Here is a 22,859-nt window from a genome sequence, read left to right as displayed (position 1 = left end):
ATTTAAAAATATATATGTATATTGTGAGATTTGAGCACATACCAATATTATAGGTAAAACCTTATTTACCACTCAACCAAAGCTTTACTTTGGCCTTTACATATATTTTGATTTTATTATGCATATTTTACTACCTCCATCCAATGTATATTTATACTATTATTTAAGCTCGTGACTAAGTTGGTGTCACGAGTCAACTAGGCACCAGAATTACGAAATGTCCTTTCGTAATTAAATTAAGCTACATTATTCGAATGTACTTTAGTCTTTTTATTTATTAAAAAACTAATAAAAAATTTGCATATGGTTGAATTTGAACACATGTTATTCAAATCGATAAAATATTAATTTTACCATTAAACAAAAGTATTATTTTAATATAATATTTACATTTTAATTATATTATGTATACTATATTACCTTCATCAATTGTATAGGTCTATACTATTATTTTTATACTATTAATTAAGCCATTGACTAAATTGGTATCACGAGTTTATATGTGATTGAATTTGAACTCATGCTATTAACATCAATAAGACATTAACTTCACCGCTAAACAAAAAAATTATTTTAATATAATATCTATATTTTAATTATATTATGCATATTGTATTAAATTGTAGTACATTTAAAATTCTTAATATGGATGAAAAACCCTAAAAACTTTTCTCTCTTTTTTCTCCAAGTTGTTTGCTTCTTGTCTTTTGTTTTTTTAGTGGCGGTATCAGCCTCCGGGCTAGCTATAGCCCGCCTTTTTCCTCTCCCATTAACCCTTTCTTTCTTTCTTCTTCTCATTCACTACACACGTCTTCTCTCTTTTCACTTTGCAAATCTATTTAGTGGGTATATTTGTTATCTTCACAAATTGTGATGGATAGATGACAATGCCTGTTGTTTGCTAAAACTTCACTAGCCACCAGTAGTTTTTCTTGGAAAGTGGGTAGCTCTTCGTCAACTTATTAATTTGTTTCTGGTTTGAGACTATTTCAGAATAATAAATGATTTCACGTGTCGATTTGGACTCATGTTGTCTTAAGTTTTATATGTTTTTTGTTTGATTTCTCATTGTTTAATAAGTCTTTAGTTTTAGAAGTTTTTGTTTGTTTGCTCTTGTAGTACATTTTTTAATATTGCTTAATGCATGTAATTTTAGTTTTATAAGTGTAATGGCGTAAATTCAATGTTATCGGAACAGTGGTTTCGTAACCACAAATTTGATTTAAAGAGAAATTTATTTCAATATTTTTGCTTGAAAATTTATATGATAGGAAAATCGTATGAAAATATTGATAGGAAAATTTTATCAATTTAGTGATTAGTTAGAAAAAGAAATTATTGAAGAAATTGGGTAAAATAAGGTATCGGGACCTCTATCTTGTAAAACCGAGTCAAAAATAATTTTATAAATATTTATGAAATGTTATTAATGTGGTATTAAAATTTCGTTAGGAAATTTTAATGTTTGGGTAGTCAATTAAATGAAAAGGGCTGAATTGTAATAGGTGTAAAAGTTGCTAGAGTGATTAAATAGCTTATTAGTCTAATGAGAAAGGATATAAAAGGCAATTAGACCCAAAAGTTATTTGGGCTGGACGGCAAGGGTATGAAATCAGCAGAAAAATTGATAAATTAAGGGTAAAATTGAAATATTGCAAAATTAACTAAATAAAACTAGGACTAAATAGGAAATATCTAGATTTCTCTTCATTTCTCTTCAATTCCAGCAGCTAAAAATGCCATAGGAGGGTTCTCTAAGCTGGTATTTCATAATTTTTGCACCAAGTGAGTTAATCCTTGCCTTTTTCTTGTAATTTTTGTGTTTCTAAGACTTTTACAACTACATCCTACTATTAAATTCATTAGTTTTTGATTTCATGGATGAAATTTAAAGTCACCATGGTTGAGTGCTGTAAGTTTATGATGAAATAGAATGAAATTAAAGCTTTAATTTGTTTATGAGATGATTTTATTAGGCAATTTCAATGGAAATTGATTTTTGGGACCTAATTGTGAAAATGTTTGGAATTAAAGTCTATTCCTGAAATTCTGATTCCTAAAGGTTGTAAACTAGTTTAAGGTGATAGAATAAAATGTTAATTGAGAAAAATCAGCTCAATTGAGAGGCTAATTGAGTAGGGACGAAATTATCATTTATTAAAAGCTTAGGGGAAAAATGGTAATAAACAGCTTGCACTAAAACAGTTTGGACAGCAGCAGTAGACTAACTTTGAAAAATCACCAAAAATTGTAGGAATCTAATTAGAAGATGAACAAAATATGGAATTAAAGCTTATTGAGTCTAGTTTCTCATAGAAGAAATATTGTAAGCAATGGATTTGTAAATTTTGAGATATAATGAATTTTGTGAGACAAGGTCAGAATGAATTCGGGTTCCCCTGTTCTGACTTTGAAAAATTATAAAAAATTGAATAAAAATAATTAGGGATTTAAATTTATATGTATCAAATTCTGAATGAGTCTATTTTTAATAGAAACAAACAAGAACATCATTTGAATTCTGTATAAAGAGATAATTTATTTTTAGTGTAGAAGGGTCAGAACTGTTAGACAACAGAACAGGGGTGACTTTGAAGAATAAACTGTACTGATTGGCTAAACCAAAAATTCTGAAAATTTATTGGTAAAAATATATATGAGTCTAGTTTCAGGAAAAATTAACGGATCTTAATTTGGGGTTCCGTAGCTCAAGTTATAAATAATTTAGTGACTATGACTCAAGTAGACAGCTTTGAATGAACTATAAATAATAGTTGAATTATAGAGAATGTTGCATATGAACATGAAATGTATTAAATTGATAATTAAATTTATTTATTTAGATCCAGAAGATTCAAATACGAAGCTAGATCGAGGAAAGGAAAAAGTTCGGGATTAATAGATTTTTACTGTTTACAAACAAGTATCAAGGTAAGTTCGTGTAACTTGAATTATATTCTTAAATGCTTGAGATTGTATGTTATCGATGTGAATATGGTTTGAGTGTTCATTGTATGAAAATTAATGAAACATTGATATATTTGATAAAATGGGAAGAAATCCCGTTTGAATGAAAGGAAAATTCGATGGATCTCTGAAAAGGAATTGACGGTAAAAAGGATCTAGCCCGGACAGGTGATCCTATCTTGATATAGCCCTCCCGAAGAATATGTGTAAAATGGATTTAGCCCGGACGGATAATCTGAATTAGGGTCTGAATTTAGCCTGGACTGGTAATTCAGATCCAAGCTCATTAGAGTAATTGTCGTTGCAGGGGATTTAGCCTGGACTGGTAATCCCGCTGCAAGGTTGAGGTTCGCGGGAGTGTGCTCTCTGAAATGGAAATGTGCGCACATGAATATGAATTGACGGACCCGGAATTGTACACTAAAAGTGTACCTCTAAAAATCCATCGAAATTCTGATAAATTCAACGGGATAACTATGAAAAATAATAAGGGAATGAAAATCATGGTATTGATGAGCTCATCAATCATAGTATATATATATTATTGATACATGGAAATTATTGTACTAACTTGAATGTTGAGTTTGTGCATGTTAGGGTAATAATGCATTGAATGGATATATGAATGTTTATTATATTGTATTGAAAATATTAGGTAAGTATAATTCTTGTTACATGAGCTTACTAAGCACAAAGTGCTTACCCCGTTTCCTTTTTCCCTGTTTTGTAGTGTTAAGAGCTTGGAGGTCGGATTTGGTCGGAGACACATCACACTGTCAACCTCAGGATTTCGGTATATAAAGAAACTTTATTTTGGAAATCAATGGCATGTATAAGCTAACAAAGTAAATGTTAACGTGAAATAAATGTAAAGTTAGCCATTAGTACGGTTAACAAACCTGGTTATAGATATGTGATGACGTTATCTTATATAAATGCATGAATCTATCATGAAAATATGTTGAATTGAAAAAAAAAATTAATTCGTAAACTCCGGTAATGCCTCGTACCCTATTCCGGCAATGAATACGGGTAGGGGTATTACATTTATTGGTATCAGAGCTACGGTTTAGCCGGTTCTAGGACCGATGTAGCAAATACGGGATTAGCTATACATGCCATTTAAATTATTATTGATAGTGTGATATCTCCTGACCATTTAAAATGTGTTTTTCTTAATAGTAATGTCATCCGACCGAGCTCAATCAGAGGAAGCTGGGAGTCATGCTCCGGCTTCAGTACAAAGAGAAGAAACTAGCAGTAGAAGGCCCGAGACAGAGGGTCGAGGGGAGGAGGCAAAAACAGCCTTCTTTCAAATGATGAATGAATGGTTTAATCAATACTTAAGAACTAACCCTGTAGTGCAGCAAGTTCAAGCTCCCCCTCCTGCTCCTTCACCGGTTCCCGAGATCCCACAAGGTACAGGTACTGAATCTGTCAGAAAAGGGAAAGCTCCATTAGATAAAATTCGAAAATATGGGGCCGAAGAATTTCGAGCAGTTGATGATGATTCCGAACGGGCTGAATTCTGGTTAGAAAATACTACTCGGGTTCTGGAAGAATTATCTTGTACACCAGAAGAATGTCTGAAATGTGCCGTCTCACTGCTAAAAGATACAGCTTACCATTGGTGGAATACTAAAGCTTCAGTTGTTCCGAAAGAAGAAATTACATGGGAATTCTTTCAGACTGAGTTCAGAAAAAAATATATCAGCCAGAGGTTCCTTGACCAGAAAAGAAAAGAATTTCTTGAGCTAAAACAGGGCAATAGATCAGTATCTGAATATGAAAGAGAATTTGTTCGATTGAGTAAATATGCTCGAGAATAGGTACAGTCAGAAGTTGAAATGTGTAAACGATTCGAAGAAGGGTTGAATGAAGACATTAAGTTACTGATCGGAATTCTTGAAATTCGAGAGTTTGCTACATTAGCAGAGAGAGCTTATAAAGCAGAAGAATTGAGCAAAGAAAAGAAACAGGCTGAGAGGGAAGCTCGAATTTTTAGTAAAAGACCGATGGGAAAATATCAGTTTTCTGCTTCAAAGAAATTGAAGAAATATCAGGATCGTTCTACTTCAGCCATTGGGTATTCGGGTAAAGAACGAGGTTCTCAACGCACTAATCCAAGGCCTTCTACTCCATCAGTGACCAGTGTTGGCAGTGTTGGCACTCCTAAACCGAGATGCCAGTACTGTAATAAAGCTCATTTTGGTGAATGCCGATTTAAGAGTGGGGCTTGTTACCGATGTGGTTCTTTTGACCATTTCCTCAGAGATTGTCCAGAAAGGGTTGAAAAAGAAGTTGAACATATATCGAAGCCGAGTAATCTAGTTTCGAGGGGCAGACCACCTCGACCATCCGGTAATGTCAGTGGTAGTCGAGGAGCTACAAAAGATACTATAGGTAGGCCTGAGGTACGAGCACCTGCTAGGACATATGCCATTCGTGCCAGAGAAGATGCTTCAGCACCCGATGTTATTACTAGTACATTTTCTTTACTTGATACTGATATTACTGCATTGATTGATCCTGGTTCTACGCATTCATATATATGTGTTAAACTTGCAATTGTTAAAAATTTATCTGTTGAACCTACTGAATTTGTGGTTAAAGTCTCAAACCCCCTGGGCCAGTCTGTGTTAGTGGATAAAATTTGTAAAAATTTTCCACTGATGGTAAGAGGTTATTGTTTCTCGGCTGATTTGATGTTACTGCCATTTGATGAATTTGACGTGATATTGGGTATGGATTGGTTAACCCAGCATGATGCGGTAGTAAATTGTAAACAAAATATATTGTGTTAAAATGTCAGAATGGTGAGTTGCTCCGGGTTAAATCTGATCAGACAGAGGGGTTATCTGATATAATTTTAGTAATGGCAGCACAGAGGTATGTCAAAAAGGGGTATGATGCTTACTTGGCTTATGTACTCGACACCAAGGTATCTGAGTCAAAGATACAGGCAGTTCCAGTGGTATGTGAATTTTCTGATGTGTTTCCAGAAGAATTACCAGGATTGCCACCAGAAAGAGAAGTGGAATTTTCTATAGATTTAATTCCGGGAACTACTCCGATCTCCATAGCTCCGTAACGGATGGCTCCTATAGAATTAAAAGAGTTAAAGACACAATTGCAAGAGCTTGTTGACAGGGGTTTTGTTCGACCGAGTCATTCACCTTGGGGTGCTCCAGTTCTGTTTGTGAAAAAGAAATATGGGTCTTTGAGATTGTGTATCGACTACCGGCAGCTTAATAAAATAACCATAAAGAATAAGTACCCGTTACCCCGGATTGATGATTTATTTGATCAGCTGAAAGGTGCTACTATGTTTTCAAAGATTGATCTTCGATCAGGTTATTATCAGTTACGGGTAAAGGAGTCAGATGTGCCAAAAACAACCTTTAGAACCAGGTACGGGCATTATGAGTTTCTAGTTATGCCGTTTGGGCTAACTAATGCAACTGCAGTATTCATGGATTTGATGAACCGGATATTTAGACCGTACTTAGACAGATTTGTAGTAGTATTCATTGATGATATTTTGGTTTATTCTCGGGATGAAGAAGAACATGCAGAACATTTGAGAATTGTGTTGCAAATTCTACGAGAGAAACAGTTGTATGCTAAATTCAGTAAATGTGAATTTTGGCTTCGAGAAGTGAGTTTTCTTGGACACATTGTATCTGCCGAAGGCATCAGGGTAGATCAAAGTAAAATCTCAGCTATTGTCAATTGGAGTCCACCGAAGAATGTATCTGAAGTTAGAAGTTTCTTGGGTTTAGCTGGTTATTATCGGAGATTTGTACAGGGATTCTCTATGATAGCTTCTCTAATGACTCGATTATTGCAGAAAGATGTAAAGTTCGAGTGGACTGATGAATGTCAACAAAGTTTCAACCGATTGAAAAACCTATTAACGAAAGCACCTGTATTAGTGCAGCCTGAACCAGGTAATGAATTTGTTATTTACAGTGATGCCTCATTAAATGGTTTAGGTTGTGTTTTAATGCAAGAAGGTAAAGTAATAGCCTATGCTTCAAGACAACTTAAACCACATGAAAGAAATTACCCAGTACATGATCTTGAATTAGCTGCTATTGTATTTGCGCCGAAGATATGGCGGCATTACTTGTACGGTGAGAAATGTCATATTTATACTGATCATAAAAGCTTGAAATATTTGATGACACAGAAAGATTTGAATTTGAGACAGCGCAGGTGGCTTGAACTGATAAAAGACTATGATTTGATTATTGATTACCATCCGGGTAAGGCTAATGTTGTAGCTGATGCTTTGAGCCGGAAATCTCTATTTGCTTTACGAGCTATGAATACCCGGTTATCATTGACTGATGATGGTTCAATCCTAGCTGAATTGAGAGCTAAACCGACATTTTTACAGCAAATATGTGAAGCTCAGAAGAATGATGAGAAGTTACAGGTTAAACGGGCACAGTGTGAGTCAGGTAATGATTCTGAATTTCAGATTGGTTCTGATGATTGTTTATTATTCAGAGGTAGGGTATGTGTACCTCAGAATTCAGAGCTCATACAGAAGATTCTACGCGAGGCCCACAGTAGTACTATGTCTGTACATCCGGGGAGTAATAAAATGTATAATGATCTGAAAAAGATGTACTAGTGGTCGGGAATGAAACATGATATCTCTGAGTTTGTATCAAGGTGTTTAATATGTCAACAAGTTAAAGCTAAACATCAGGTACCTTCGGGGTTACTTCAGCCAATTACTATACTGGAATGGAAATGGGAAAGAATCACTATGGATTTTGTATCGGGGCTACCTTTGTCTCCGAGGAAAAAAGATGCTATTTGGGTGATTGTAGACCGATTGACAAAGTCAGCTCACTTTATTCCGGTACGTATGGATTATTCTTTAGATAAACTAGCTGAACTATACATATCTGAGATTGTCAGGTTACATAGAGTGCCTGCCTCCATTATATCAGATAGAGATCCCCGATTTACGTCTCATTTCTGGGACAAATTGCAAGAAGCCTTGGGTACTCAGTTGTATTTCAGCACTGCATTTCATCCTCAGACAGATGGTCAATCTAAGCGTGTAATTCAAGTATTGGAAGATATGCTCCGATGTTGTATACTAGAGTTTGAAGGTAATTGGGAGAGGTATCTACCTTTGATTGAATTTGCTTACAATAACAGCTATCAGTCTAGTATTAAAATGGCTCCGTATGAAGCTTTGTATGGTAGAAAATGTAGAACACCGTTATATTGGACAGAGCTCAGTGAAAGGAAGATACATGGGGTTGATTTGATCCGGGAAACAGAAGAAAAAGTAAAGGTTATTCGAGATAGTCTAAAAGCAGCTTCCGATCGTCAAAAATCATATGCCGACCTTAAGCGAAAAGCGATTAAATTTCAAGTCGGTGACAAGGTATTTCTGAAAGTGTCTCTTTGGAAGAAAGTTCTTCGATTCGGTTGAAAGGGTAAATTGAGTCCAAGATTTATCGGGCCCTATGAAATCATAGAAAGAATTGGACCGGTCGCTTATCGATTGGCATTACCACCGGAACTTGATAGAATCCATAATATTTTTCATGTATCTATGTTACGACGATATCGATCAGATCCTTCACATGTTATTTCTCCGACAGAAGTAAAGATTCAACCGGATATGACTTACAGTGAAGAACCGGTCAAGACATTGGCACGGGAGACAAAAGAGCTTAGAAATAAAAAGATAAATTTGGTGAAAGTATTGTGGCAAAAGCACAGGATTGAGGAAGCAACATGGGAACCGGAGGAGGCAATGAGGAAACAATACCCAAACCTCTTTACTGGTAAGATTTTCGAGGACAAAAATCCTTAAAAGGGGGGGAGAGTTGTAATGGCGTAAATTCAATGTTATCGGAACAATGGTTTCGTAACCACAAATCCAATTTAAAGAGAAATTTATTTCAATATTTTTGCTTGAAAATTTATATGATAGGAAAATCGTATGAAAATATTGATAGGAAAATTTTATCAATTTAGTGATTAGTTAGAAAAAGAAATTATTGAAGAAATTGGGTAAAATAAGGTATCGGGACCTCTATCTCATAAAACCGAGTCAAAAATAATTTTATAAATATTTATGAAATGTTATTAGTGTGGTATTAAAATTTCGTTAGGAAATTTTAATGTTTGGGTAGTCAATTAAATGAAAAGGGCTGAATTGTAATAGGTGTAAAAGTTGCTAGAGTGATTAAATAGCTTATTAGTCTAATGAGAAAGGATATAAAAGGGAATTAGACCCAAAAGTTATTTGGGCTGGACGGCAAGGGTATGAAATCAGCAGGAAAATTGATAAATTAAGGGTAAAATTGGAATATTGCAAAATTAACTAAATAAAACTAGGACTAAATAGTAAATATCTAGATTTCTCTTCATTTCTCTTCAATTCCAGCAGCTAAAAACGCCATAGGAGGGTTCTCTAAGCTGGTATTTCATAATTTTTGCACCAAGTGAGTTAATCCTTGCCTTTTTCTATATAATTTTTGTGTTTCAAAGACTTTTACAACTAGATCCTACTATTAAATTCATTAGTTTTTGATTTCATGGATGAAATTTAAAGTCACCATGGTTGAGTGCTGTAAGTTTATGATGAAATAGAATGAAATTAAAGCTTTAATTTGTTTATGAGATGATTTTATTAGGCAATTTCAATGGAAATTGATTTTTGGGACCTAATTGTGAAAATGTTTGGAATTAAAGTCTATTCCTGAAATTCTGATTCCTAAAGGTTATAAACTAGTTTAAGGTGATAGAATAAAATGTTAATTGAGAAAAATCAGCTCAATTGAGAGGCTAATTGAGTAGGGACGAAATTATCATTTATTAAAAGCTTAGGGGAAAAATGGTAATAAACAGCTTGCACTAAAACAGTTTGGACAGCAGCAGTAGACTAACTTTGAAAAATCACCAAAAATTGTAGGAATCTAATTAGAAGATGAAAAAAATATGGAATTAAAGCTTATTGAGTCTAGTTTCTCATAGAAGAAATATTGTAAGCAATGGATTTGTAAATTTTGAGATATAATGAATTTTGTGAGACAAGGTCAGAATGAATTCGGGTTCCCCTATTCTAACTTTGAAAAATTATAAAAAATTGAATAAAAATAATTAGGGACTTAAATTTATATGTATAGAATTCTGAATGAGTCTATTTTTAATAGAAACAAACAAGAACATCATTTTAATTCTTTATAAAGAGATAATTTATTTTTAGTGAAGAAGGGTCAGAACTGTTAGACAACAGAACAGGGGTGACTTTGAAGAATAAACTGTATTGATTGGCTAAACCAAAAATTCTGAAAATTTTATGGTAAAAATATATATGAGTCTAGTTTCAGGAAAAATTAACGGATCTTAATTTGGGGTTCCGTAGCTCAATTTATAAATAATTTAGTGACTATGACTCAAGTAGACAGCTTTGAATGAACTATAAATAATAGTTGAATTATAGAGAATGTTGCATATGAACATGAAATGTATTAAATTGATAATTAAATTTATTTATTTAGATCCAGAAGATTCAAATACGAAGCTAGATCGAGGAAAGGAAAAAGTTCGGGATTAATAGATTTTTACTGTTTACAAACAAGTATCAAGGTAAGTTCGTGTAACTTGAATTATATTTTTAAATGCTTGAGATTGTATGTTATTGATGTGAATATGATTTGAGTGTTCATTGTATGAAAATTAATGAAACATTGATATATTTGATAAAATGGGAAGAAATCTCGTTTGAATGAAAGGAAAATTCGATGGATCTCTGAAAAGGAATTGACGGTAAAAAGGATCTAGCCCGGACGGGTGATCCTATCCTGATATAGCCCTCCCGAAGAATATGTGTAAAATGGATTTAGCCCGGACGGGTAATCCGAATTAGGGTCTGAATTTAGCCTGGACTGGTAATTCAGATCCAAGCTCATTAGAGTAATTGTCGTTGCAGGGGATTTAGCCTGGACTGGTAATCCCGCTGCAAGGTTGAGGTTCGCAGGAGTGTGCTCTCTGAAACGGAAATGTGCGCACATGAATATGAATTGACGGACCCGGAATTGTACACTAAAAGTGTACCTCTGAAAATCCATCGAAATTCCGATAAATTCAACGGGATAAATATGAAAAATAATAAGGGAATGAAAATCATGGTATTGATGAGCTCATCAATCATAGTATATATATTATTGATACATGGAAATTATTGTACTAACTTGAATGTTGAGTTTGTGCATGTTAGGGTAATAATGCATTGAATGGATATATGAATGTTTATTATATTGTATTGAAAATATTAGGTAAGTATAATTCTTGTTACATGAGCTTACTAAGCACAAAGTGCTTACCCCGTTTCCTTTTTCCCTATTTTGTAGTGTTAAGAGCTCGGAGGTCGGATTTGGTCGGAGACACATCACACTGTCAACCTCAGGATTTCGGTATATAAAGAAACTTTATTTTGGAAATCAATGGCATGTATAAGCTAAGAAAGTAAATGTTAACGTGAAATGAATGTAAAGTTAGCCATTGGTATGGTTAACAAACCTAGTTATAGATATGTGATGACGTTATCTTATATAAATGTATGAATCTATCATGAAAATATGTTGAATTGAAAAAAAAAATTTAATTCGTAAACTCCGGTAATGCCTCGTACCCTATTCCGGCAATGAATACGGGTAGGGGTATTACAATAAGTTATTTTAGGGATGATTTTATTATCGTCCTCTCTAGTTTGGTGAATGATTGATTTTTTTGTCGATTTTTGCTCGCCGCTTTGGAACAGTCGAGGCTGATTTCATTATCGTATTAAGTGCTTGCAATCACTCCAGATATGTCGTGCTTGAGTTGTGACAAAATCAATTATCAACGAGTCATAATGTTCTATTGATGCTGAGATTAAAGCCTTTGTTGTGTTAATAGAGTTTGTCATTCACCATCTACGACGAATGTTTGCTTCTTCTTCTTCTTTTTTTCTCTCTAAAAAAATGTATGGTTCTATATTGAATGAATTTATGAATTTACCTTTCAAAAAAATTTATTAATATGATTTCTATTAGGAAAAAGAATTCTTAATATGATGTATTTATATATTTCAATTTCATTTTATTCATAATTTAATTTATTTTTTATCTTAATATCATATCTATTTCATTTGTTGTTATTAATTAGTTTCAAATCATACGTTTTCATTATTTATTATATGTTATTTTAAAATTAACCTTCGTATTTAAAATATATAATTTTTTTATATGATAGAATTTCTATTATTATTTATAGTATTGTAAAAAATTTTAAAAAATTATTTTCAAAATAAAATCACCCTAAAACTAAGAAAATGATAATTTTTTTTTATTCTAAAATGTTCAAAATTAAAAATATAAAGTGAATATCATTTAACAAATGAAAAAAATATTAATCACATATTCGTTTTTTAATATTTTTTTTTCATTTTTTTTTGAATATTCAAATATTGGTTTTGATTACCGATTATTTTAGCCGACAGCATTGAACTTGACATGTGATGAGATGAGTGGCTGCAAATTTCAATGTGTTTACGAAGGCTACCAGATATTTTGCCATTCGATTTATGGACACCATTTAATTAACTTTTTTTTTTCCTTATAATTTTCATCAACTTGTTGCCAAAATGCAGACACATTTGTCGTATTTATTTTGAAACCAATTTCATACATAATTTACCCTGTAATATACTTATTATTATTTTTTAATATTATTATCATTATAGGAGAACGAAAGTTTTAACGCGCTAAAATATATTATTTTTTTATTTATAAATTAAGGTGAAGTCATGAATAATATTAGATATTATATAAAAAAATATATATAATTAGAATTTAGAGTGAGATTATTCAAAAGATTTAACTTATAATTTATAGACATTGAGTCTACTGGTACTAAAAATTACAATAATTTAGAATCAGTAGTTTCAATTTTTTGATATTATTAGGTGTGGATATTTTAATAGAGAAAAACGAAGACGACCTCTAGCTCAAATAGTTGATACACTAACATCTTGTGGCCAGGATTTGTTCATTCATGAAAGTAAATAAAAAACAAAGGTTCTTTCATTTAAAATTCCTCCTTGCCTTGCATATGGAACAATATCTTTCATAAGAGCCTAAAATGTTTCTATTATATACACAAGAAAGAGAGATGGAGATGGAAATGGAAATCAAACGGCTTATAAGATTTTGTGAAATAAATATATTTTAATGGCGACTTTTTAAATCTATCCATACCCACCATTATAGTTTACTAGTTTCTTGGATCAGATTTCAATTTATACTATAGTCACACAATGTTGTATATATATATATATGCGCATATATGATGGAAGAAACTAAGATCATTTTTTTCATATTCATAATTTTTTTCTCTACCATTCAAGATCATCACCAAAAAAGAGGTAAAAAGAATAGAGAAAGAGGGGCAAATATTTAAGGACAAATAATAGGAAAAAAAAAGAATGGTTTAATGTCAACCACACATTTTAATGTAATCTAATAATATAAAATTATTGGTTGATGCTCAGAACCATGGAATCTTTTACGTACGATGCACCGTTCCTCTGGCCTTCCTTGGTTGGTTATGGGAGATTTTTATGAAATTATTTTGAGAAACATGGTGGTAGGTGATGTCGATGGCAATTGGCAAGAGTCATACTCCAGTATTGCAGTGGTTGCTACTAACTATTATATAGATTTATTTGCAAAAAGGCCGCTAGAGACCCTTCTCAGTTAATTTTCTAGGGTTCAATGCTATGTTACTGGAGAAATGAATGCTAGATTCACAGTGTGTTTCAGGTCAAAGGAGATTTGGGAAGTTGTTCCTTCAATGCAACCCACAAAGGCATTTGGGCCCAATGGATGCCTGGATTTTTTTACCAAAGGTCCAAGTATGATATTCTAGTTTGCATGGGGTTCACCTTAATAAAATTACATGGTGAATTATTTTTTCGCCATTCTTATTGAGTTAAGAGGATATAAATCAGTTAATTCCTAAAACTCAAAATCCAAGTAATATGACACAATATACACCAATCAGCATATGTTGTTTTTTCGTATAAAATAATAGCAAAGGTTATTGCTAATCGGCTAGTGTTGGTTTTGGTGCCTTTGTGCTTGGTTGACAAATCGTAGACAAGATGTCTACAAGAAATGATCAGGCGGGTTCTTTTACCCTAAAACTTGATATAAGCAAATAAACTTTCTTAGCAAAAATATGCTACAAACGGGATTTTCTGATGAATGGGTCAACTTGATTATGCAATGTATCTGCTTCTTGATATTATTGGGGAGTATAAAGCTTATTCAGAACAAATAGTTAACTTTGAGAAGTCTTTGCTGTTTTTTAGTTCAAATGCTTCAAATTGCTACAAATAATTGTAAAATCCTGCATAAGAACAAACCTGCATCTAGTAAGGTTAGGAGTTTGGAGCTTTTAATTTCACCATCAAATCAATCAAACAAAAATTACTACTAATAATAATAAGCAAAAAACAAAAACGATAGGAATTATTAAACAATACCAAGAAAAACGTTACTTCAATATGTAACAATTAAAATTTTACCCAACAAAATAAATAAAATCTAATTAATAAACGGAGAGAAAGGACGGTATTTTGTGTTACTAATCATCTCCTCCTATCTGTGAGCTGTGATCAATGTTTCTATGAATCTCAACCCATCAAATCGTGGCGTGAAATTCTCCCGCTCTGTCGCCGTTAAATTCCTCGACGCACCATTTCTTGTCCCCTAAAAAATCAATATTCAATGTCAAAAACTAGAAATTTCAAAAAATAAATATATTTTAAAAATATTTATCCACATATTAGACAGAAAGGGGAAAAATGAAAACAAAAGGCAAATTCAGATCCAGAAACAAACAACTTAAATCAACAGATCGAAGCAGGCAAACTTTCACATTTGGAAATGGAAATGATTAAATCACAAGAACCGAAGAAACAAAGTTTTAAATATTAAATGAGAATGAATACCTGGTTGGAAGAGGTAGGAGGAAATGAAACATTGTGGATTCCGGGGGAGGAAGATGATGAGAGCGCCACCGTGGAAGCAGCGAGCAAAGTCGCAACAAGATGTGTAGATCCCTTCATTTTTCGATAATTCCTTTCTACTCCGGCGGTTAGAAACTTAGAAAGAGAGAGAGTACTATCGAACCCCGACGACAAATGGACGAAATCCGACGAAAATTTGCCGGATCTCGACCACTAGTTCCCGGTTTTCTTTAGACTGCCCCTTTGCGTTTTTTAACTTCCCTTGCGCTTTTATAAGAATATAAAATGAAACCAGCTCCCTCAATTTACGGAATTTAATTGTACTCTTCGGTCCCGTTTTGCTTTTTTAAGACATTTGAATTAATCTGTGTAGTTGATGTGCCACGTCAGAGTCCAAGGTATCCCCTACTGTATTTAGCAAATAAGTATCTTACCCTCTTTGGATGGTACGTTACTTGCAACGTTTATGTATAATTAATGTAAAAATAATAATGGTAATAATATTAAATACTATAATAATATTATAGTATGAGATAATTTAAAAAAAAAAAAAAGCTAAATGCATGGCGTTCAAAACAAATGGTAGTCTAAAGGAAGTCAATCTATGAATTCTACGGCGATGAAGGATAGAAGCCCAAATGCTTTTTGAGGAAGCACACTCGGAAAACAGGTGGCTCCTTGTTTCTAACAAAGCACAGCATAGTTTACACTGCCCATCATCAATGATGCCCAACTGAATCAATTTGTCCTTGTTTCGTAGCCTATCAAGGATAGACATCCAAGTAATGATAGCATGCTTTGGAATATTAAGAGGATACCACTGAACTTTGGTCCCAGCCCTCCTAATCTCGCACCAGATTTTGCTAACAGACAGCGAAAGAGACCAAGAAAACACTCGAGCAGCCTCATCTCTCATCTTTAACAGCCTTCTCATACTCCAGCTCATGCCATCCTTGCTTACAACCTGCCAAAAATCTTCACCTTTAAGGACATAGGGCTTGACCCAAGCAAACCACAAGGAGCCCTCACCAGCAACAAACAAGTTTTGTTCCAGCTGTATGTCTTTCAAACCCAATCCCCCTTCCGACTTAAGAGAACAAAACTTGCATCCAACTCACTCTAGCCCCCGAGGCAGACGCATCAGCTCCTTTCCAAAAGAACCTGGAGCGTCATTGATTTATTCTTTGCAGTACAGATTTGGGAAGAATGAGCTGCCGACACCAGTAATTAGATGTTCTAAACAACACAGCTTGAATAAGCTGTAACCTCCCTGCAAAGCTCAAATTCTTAGCTGACCAGTGTCGTATCCTAGCTTGAATCTTATCAACTCAGATAGCTTCCTAGTTACCAAAGGGACACCCAAATAACGAACAGGTAGTTCCCCATTCCTAATGCCCGAGATGCTTTGAATACTCTCCAACTCCAGTACTGAAATTCCAGAAACAAATTATTCACTTCTGGCAGCATTAAGCTTCAACCCAGACATCAAGTAAAAATGATCGAAAACACTCTGAACACCAATAACCGAGCCCAAGGTTCCTTTGCAAAAGATCAAAAGATTATCTGCAAAACAAAGGTGAGTGAGCTTTATTTGATGGCACTTCGGATGATACTGAAAGATCCCCTTTTCCACTGCAGCATCGAGCAACTTAGAAAGAATATTCATAGATAGAACAATGGGTCCTCCTGCCTAATACTCCGAGCACCTCTAAAGATTATGAACAACTGAGCAGCATGAAATAGGCCGAAAGTCCTTGATCTGGTTGGGGCTTTCCATCTTCGGAACTAGTACAAGTGTCGTAGCATTGAACGTCGGCAGTATAACAAGAGGTTGTGAAGAAGTGCTTTGTAGCAGCCTTGAAATCATTTCCCACGACACTCCAGGCAGTTCTAAAAAGAAAGCTGTAGAATCATTAGCCCCAGGACTCTTTTCTGATTTCCCTGCTCAAAATGGCAGATCGAAGCTCCACATCACTCATCAGTATCTATGCATCGAGAAAGGATTGTATGAACAGTGACGTCACGTGATCTGTATCCCTTTTCAATAGTTTTATGCCGCATCAATATTCTTATCTTGAATTTTAGGATTTTAATTTAAATTTGATTTTTTCAGGATAAAATCCTGAAATTCAGGATGAAAGTAATGATGTGACATAAAATTATTGAAAAGGAATACAAATGACGTGACATCATTATTTCATACAATCCTTTCCCTATGCATCATATAAGTTAGAATATAAAAATTGACGGTACATGTACATAATTAATTTTCATTTTCTCCTCAAATCATTATTTATAAACTCTTCAAACTAATCTATTTGTCATAAATATAATTATTGTTTATGAATTCTTGAAATTATTTTGTTTGTCTCAATCAGTCACATTCATCCAAATTCAAATCAATGGAACTATGAATGCTGTATTATCCTTTAATTATGGATTTGGAAGACCACGAGTAGTAGTAGAAATTGTAATAGCAAAATAGATAGGGATATTTGTGAGATATTTATTTATGTCTACAACTTAATTACATATATTTTTTATGATTCACTCACTCACTATAGCAACCAATGCTATAAAAGTATTTTGTTAGGACAATTAAGTGTTTTTTTTGTAAATTCAATTTTTTAGGTGTTATTTTAATCTTTTAAAATAATTTCACTTATAAAAACAGTAATTATAGTTATGAAATATTTTCTTTATAAATTTAATTCTCTATAATAACATATTGTCGAAAATTTTAAGTATATTTTAATCTTTTCATATAATCAAGCCTATTAATTATAATTTATTAAATAAAAATAACCTTAATTAAAATAATATTTCAATAAAATATTTAAATTTCACATGAAAAATCTGTTAATCATAATTTATTAAAATTATATTCAACATGAATTTAGAATATCGTAAACTTATAAATTAATTACTTGAATTTAATAAGTCATAATAAATTAATTAATTGAATTGAAATGAATAACTCATACTGATTAATTAAACTGGTTAAATTTATGAACTTCATAATAATTCATGTAAAAAAATATAAAATAAAAAATGCATGAAAATGATAATTTTACTAATCTGATTCCTACTTTTTTTCTATTTGATAAAAATTTATGAAACAAATTCTATTGTTAATTTACAACAATTATCTCTCTATGATAATATGTCGCTATAGATATATAAAAGTCATATCTCTATATAGACAAAATCTTAGTCAATTATTTAAATTGGACCAGTTGAAGTGAAAATTGACCTTGAAAGTGACTTTGAAGTGGTTAGATTAGAAATCGGTACAAACCAATTAAATCAATTAAAAATTAATTGAATCAACTATTAAACCGACTAAAAACATATTGAACTAACATTGAATTAGAAATTTTTTTTTTAAATAATCAAACCAATTGACGTTCCGATCCAAAAAACATAAATCTTTATAGATAAATAACTCGAAATAATTTAATCAAATTTGAGCTTTCAAACCTCAAAATTTGGGTGAAAAGCAGGGAATTAATGAACTCAACCTCACTGAAATTAATCAATGGATCTGGATGATTATATTCCACTCGGCACTGCAGTCTTCAAAACATAAATATTTGCAGAGGGAAACAATGCTGGGCTTGCCAACATTGGCTGTTTATCATCATCAACTCAAAATCTAGCACATGAACACGCCATAATCAAGGAGATAAAACAACATATAATATAAATAGTATATATATTGAAATAGAAGAGCCACTGAACAAGAAAAGGAACTCAGTTTCGGTTTTAAGATCTGCTTTCGACATGGCCATTTAAAAAATCCAACTATCTGATCCCATTCTCTTGTGCCCAATTCTAACTTCCTATATGGCCCAAATATTGCAAAAACTAATATAATCTTTCCATCTTCCAACCTTTTAAACGCGGCTAAGTGAGAAGATTCATCCATCCCCAACATCTCACTTCATTGCAATGGCAATCTGCTTTGCTGGTGGGTGCGGTTTCCTTCGATTGACCCACAAAAATATTCAGGATTACAACCTTCTTCCGATTTTTGCAAACCTTCGGGCTACTCCGAATATAACAGCTTTGGTTAAGAGCCCTCGATCTAGAATACAAGCAACAGCAATAGCCCCACCAACAACTACAAGTTTGGGAATGTTGTTCTTCCCTGGTTTCTCAGATGAATTGTGTGTTTCAAGCTCTGATGAATCATTACTATTGCTTTCCAAGGATCTCAGATAGTCTTGAGTTACTTTGGTGTTTATTTGAGCCATGGAAGCTGAATGAGAAAGGGGCGCTCCCGATGCTCTTTCGGTTTGATATGCACGTAAGCCAGGGTCAATCTTCCTAACAGTTCCCCACATGCCTAGCTTGACCCCAAGCTTTGCAATTTCCCATGGTATACCCATATTTTCATGGTGAAAAAGTAATACCTCGCATGCAGTCAGCTGGCCATCCCCTTTCCTTGATTCAGCTGTTCAAAACGTGATGCATACAAATTATTGGCAGACTTGTATAAACTCAAACATGATATTCCTAGAAAATTCATCTAAACAAAGAGTTATACATTCTCCATTTTTTTTATCCTCGGAAACGAATTGCCTACAACTAAGAAAATACAAGTTTCAAACTTCCTAACAGCACAGGAAAAATTTAAAAACAATTTTAAACTAGGTTGGGTTGAAAAGTCCATTACCTGCACGAATGCACCAACTTGAATAGTATAAATCAACGCGCCTAGGTTTGGTTTTTCTAGGAATAGAGGGATATGGTACTCCCTGAAACGGGACAAAACATACTACTAAGTTAGCTACAAAACAAATTTGACCAAATGATGCTGTCATGGCATGAAGTGTTTTAGACTTATAGTCATCGACCTATTATTAGGCAATAAGTCGACTAAGCAAAGAAATAATAAGATTAATTCAAAGCTTAGGAAACAATCTCGTCAAGTGTTCCCTTAATGAGATTAGAACAATTTTCATTTTTGTTCACAACATAAAAGATCTTATAAATGTAAAAGGTATATTGTTCCCACTAATATTTGGTCAAATGTCAGACTATCGGCTGCAGCCTAGTTATTTCTAACGAGAAATGCAGAAAACAGAACAATATAGGGAAAAAATAGGAAAGACTTGTTAACTTGCAGCATTTTAATCAAAATCGAAAACCAGGGACCAGAATAGGATGTTACCTTTGTAACACAGTAATATGTCCGACCACACGACCAAATCCGACGACCTATCAAGTATTCTCTGTCACTGCAGAAGAAGGGAAACTACAAACCAGAGAACATATTATAAAACAACTTTAGAAACAACAAAAATCAATCAAAAAGAAAAAGAAACAATTAGAAAACCTATTACGAACCTTTCGAACCCACTGGACCATCATGGTGCCATCAGTGGGAGACGACTCGAGAGTTTCGGCACTAAGAAGCATTTCATCCCACTTCAATTTTGATCGGAATTCATCGTCCCAAAAGAAATCCCTCACCATCTCAGGAGTGGCATCATCGAAAACAGTCCGGCTACGATATTGTGTAGGACCAATCTAACAAGCAATAAAAAGCATAATTCAAAACATCAAATGAATCCCAAACACAACCAGCAGGGTTATTTATAATAAGTTTTCGATTTTTACTGGTTCTGATAAATTAAATAACAGGAAGAAGAAATGATACCTCAAGATCTCTTTGCCAAGCCTGATATCCCATAGTTGGGGTGGACTTATCCATCATGTGAATCCAAGCAGGACCTCCATCTTTTTCTTCAACTAATTTATATAAATGCTCTAAATCATCATCTGTCAGAAAACCCAGTTTTTCCTTCTCGTTCTGTGATGAACTGTCCAATTAAACAGACATTAGTTGTTGGTGAAATCAAATCAAATACAATCCCAATTCCCATTAGAATTCCCTCTCCTATACCATTTACAACTACAAAATTGCTATTAAAGAAGGCAAAATATGGAGTTGCAAACCTGCAATTGGAATGAAGAGTAGGTGACAAAAAGAAAGAATCTTTTTGAGGCCCATCATCTGAAATCCAAGAGATAGCACTCGACAACTGAAACTTGATCAAATTCAAGCTCGGAAGGGAACCAAAACCACTGGAAGAAGACTCAGAAGATTCTGCAGGAGCCGAATTCTTAGAACCAGAACAATCCATGAACATCTCCCTGCCTATATTTGCCCACTTCGGCTTCCATGCCCAACCAACTAAAACCCCAACAATTACAGCAACCCATAAAGGAGCTATAAAAATCAGCAACTCCCTCACCACATCTCCAATTGTGGGTTTCTTTAAAATCTCCCAAAAAACAGACACCAAACCCATCTCTAAAACAACAAGAAGAAGAGAAGGAAAAGAACCCCTCGAATGAATAAAAAAGTAAGCGTTAAGCGCATAGATTTCTCGAGGGTTTTTTTGAAGAGAGAAACCCTTGAAAACTAAACCAAAGAACCCACCAAATTGAAGCTAAAAGGGAGTGAGAATGGGGGAGAAGAAGAATATTAAAAAGGGAAAGAAATTATTGGGGAGTGGAGGAGATAAAGGATATGGAAACCGTGCACAGTGGAGCAACAAGACAACAAGTGAGGAAGGGAATTAAAGATAAGGATTTGGTGATAAGCGGTGGAGAGTCGTGTTCCCTGGATTACCATAGGCCCATAAATGAACTCAGTCTCATACACACCACCAAACTATTATTTTAAAATTTAACATTTACATACATATATATACTTGTAGAGAGAGAGATTTACACGACAAGTCATTACTCACTAGCCTATTAGGATTATTACTCCTTTAGTTTAATCATAAGATTAATCTTAAACTCTTAACTCCTAATTTTACATCAAATTTAATTCATTTTTCATTATTTATATAATATAGTTCGTATTTTAGTAGAACGGGGCATTATAAATATCAAATATATTATCTGTGGTTTTATTTGTAACTTTTAAAGAAAGGTTTTTAGCATTTATAAATTATCTTTGATTAATTTAATAGAATATTATTTGAGGTTTAAATTTGATAATATTTTTTACGTTGAGATCTGAAATTTTTTTATCCAAATTTAGTTTTGAATTAGACTTGAACTTAAAAATTATTTTCACATTATGACTTAAATTTTAAAGTTTTTAAGGTTAACTTAAACAAAAAAATTTAAGTCAAGAATATTTATCAAATTTAAAATATAACTTGAAGAAAAAAATTTAAACCTCAACTTAAAAAAAATTACGAAATTTAAGCCCATAATGTGATTTAACCCATAAAAAATCTCGAGTTATGTTTTTACCCTTTTACAGTTACATATGTTATTCTTTTACTTTCTCTTTTAACCGTACATCGGAAGGGTTTTTTAACGTATTAGTTTTGAACATTTGGCTGAAACGAAATTCAGACAGAATTAAAAAGAATTTGCCAAATGCTTGGTAATAAATGGGTAAAACTAGATAAGGGATCCTTTTTTGTTTTTTCCTTAACAAATATATTTTAAAAATGAAAATCAAAGAAGGTTGTAGATTATAACGTAAATTTGATTATGCATTTATCCTATTATTAGATTACAACACATCTGTGTTGTGATGCTGATGAAAAAATTCTTTTACAACAAATGTATTTATAAATACTCCATACAAAAACAAATAATATTATAGTCAAAATAATAATGTTCAAATATTAAAAATTAAGAGATTTTAGGTTAAAATTTTAATATGTGTTATTTTTTCTAAGTTTTATATAAAAAGATAAAAAAAATTATAATATATTCATTATTTTGGAAAATAATTAAATAATTTAATACATTTTTAATTAAATTAAGTTTTAATTGATGGGTCACACTTTTATAATTA

At 33.0% G+C, this 22,859-nt stretch overlaps 2 protein-coding genes across 2 annotated transcripts; both read right to left on the bottom strand.

Moving 5' to 3' along the window:
• Positions 1-15,560: 15,560 nt before the first annotated feature.
• Positions 15,561-16,688, bottom strand: LOC107930225 (uncharacterized). The gene is made up of 3 exons (XM_016861816.1): positions 16,532-16,688; positions 16,371-16,450; positions 15,561-16,109 (listed from the first exon to the last, which is right to left on the bottom strand). The coding sequence occupies exons 1-3, from the start codon at positions 16,686-16,688 to the stop codon at positions 15,561-15,563; spliced, it is 786 nt and encodes a 261-aa protein (XP_016717305.1).
• Positions 16,689-18,720: 2,032 nt separating this feature from the next.
• LOC107930239 (uncharacterized) lies at positions 18,721-21,710 on the bottom strand. Its single transcript, XM_016861829.2, has 6 exons — positions 20,987-21,710; positions 20,688-20,850; positions 20,375-20,557; positions 20,199-20,282; positions 19,701-19,782; positions 18,721-19,478 (listed from the first exon to the last, which is right to left on the bottom strand). Exons 1-6 carry the CDS (start codon positions 21,340-21,342, stop codon positions 19,036-19,038), a joined length of 1,311 nt encoding a protein of 436 aa, XP_016717318.2. The 5' UTR covers positions 21,343-21,710; the 3' UTR covers positions 18,721-19,035.
• Between the last annotated feature and the right edge of the window lie 1,149 nt (positions 21,711-22,859).

This window comes from Gossypium hirsutum, chromosome A09, assembly GCF_007990345.1.
Source record: "Gossypium hirsutum isolate 1008001.06 chromosome A09, Gossypium_hirsutum_v2.1, whole genome shotgun sequence".
In the NCBI taxonomy this organism is placed as follows: Eukaryota; Viridiplantae; Streptophyta; class Magnoliopsida; order Malvales; family Malvaceae; genus Gossypium; species Gossypium hirsutum.
The sequence above is the reverse complement of the archived record's forward strand: the minus strand, read 5'-3'. Positions and strand labels throughout refer to the sequence as shown.

What these genes read in the sequence shown, in the direction of transcription:
- LOC107930225 (XM_016861816.1), bottom strand. Translation starts at nt 16,688, where the DNA reads ATGAATATTCTTTCTAAGTTGCTCGATGCTGCAGTGGAAAAGGGGATC. An exon ending in CTCGGTTATTGGTGTTCAGA is followed by an intron (nt 16,451 to 16,531) that starts GTGTTTTCGATC and finishes CTGGAATTTCAG; the next exon opens with TACTGGAGTTGGAGAGTATT. An exon ending in GTTATTTGGGTGTCCCTTTG is followed by an intron (nt 16,110 to 16,370) that starts GTAACTAGGAAG and finishes TGTTCTCTTAAG; the next exon opens with TCGGAAGGGGGATTGGGTTT.
- LOC107930239 (XM_016861829.2), bottom strand. Translation starts at nt 21,342, where the DNA reads ATGGGTTTGGTGTCTGTTTTTTGGGAGATTTTAAAGAAACCCACAATT. An exon ending in ACTCTTCATTCCAATTGCAG is followed by an intron (nt 20,851 to 20,986) that starts GTTTGCAACTCC and finishes TTAATTGGACAG; the next exon opens with TTCATCACAGAACGAGAAGG. An exon ending in CATATTACTGTGTTACAAAG is followed by an intron (nt 19,783 to 20,198) that starts GTAACATCCTAT and finishes GTCCCGTTTCAG; the next exon opens with GGAGTACCATATCCCTCTAT.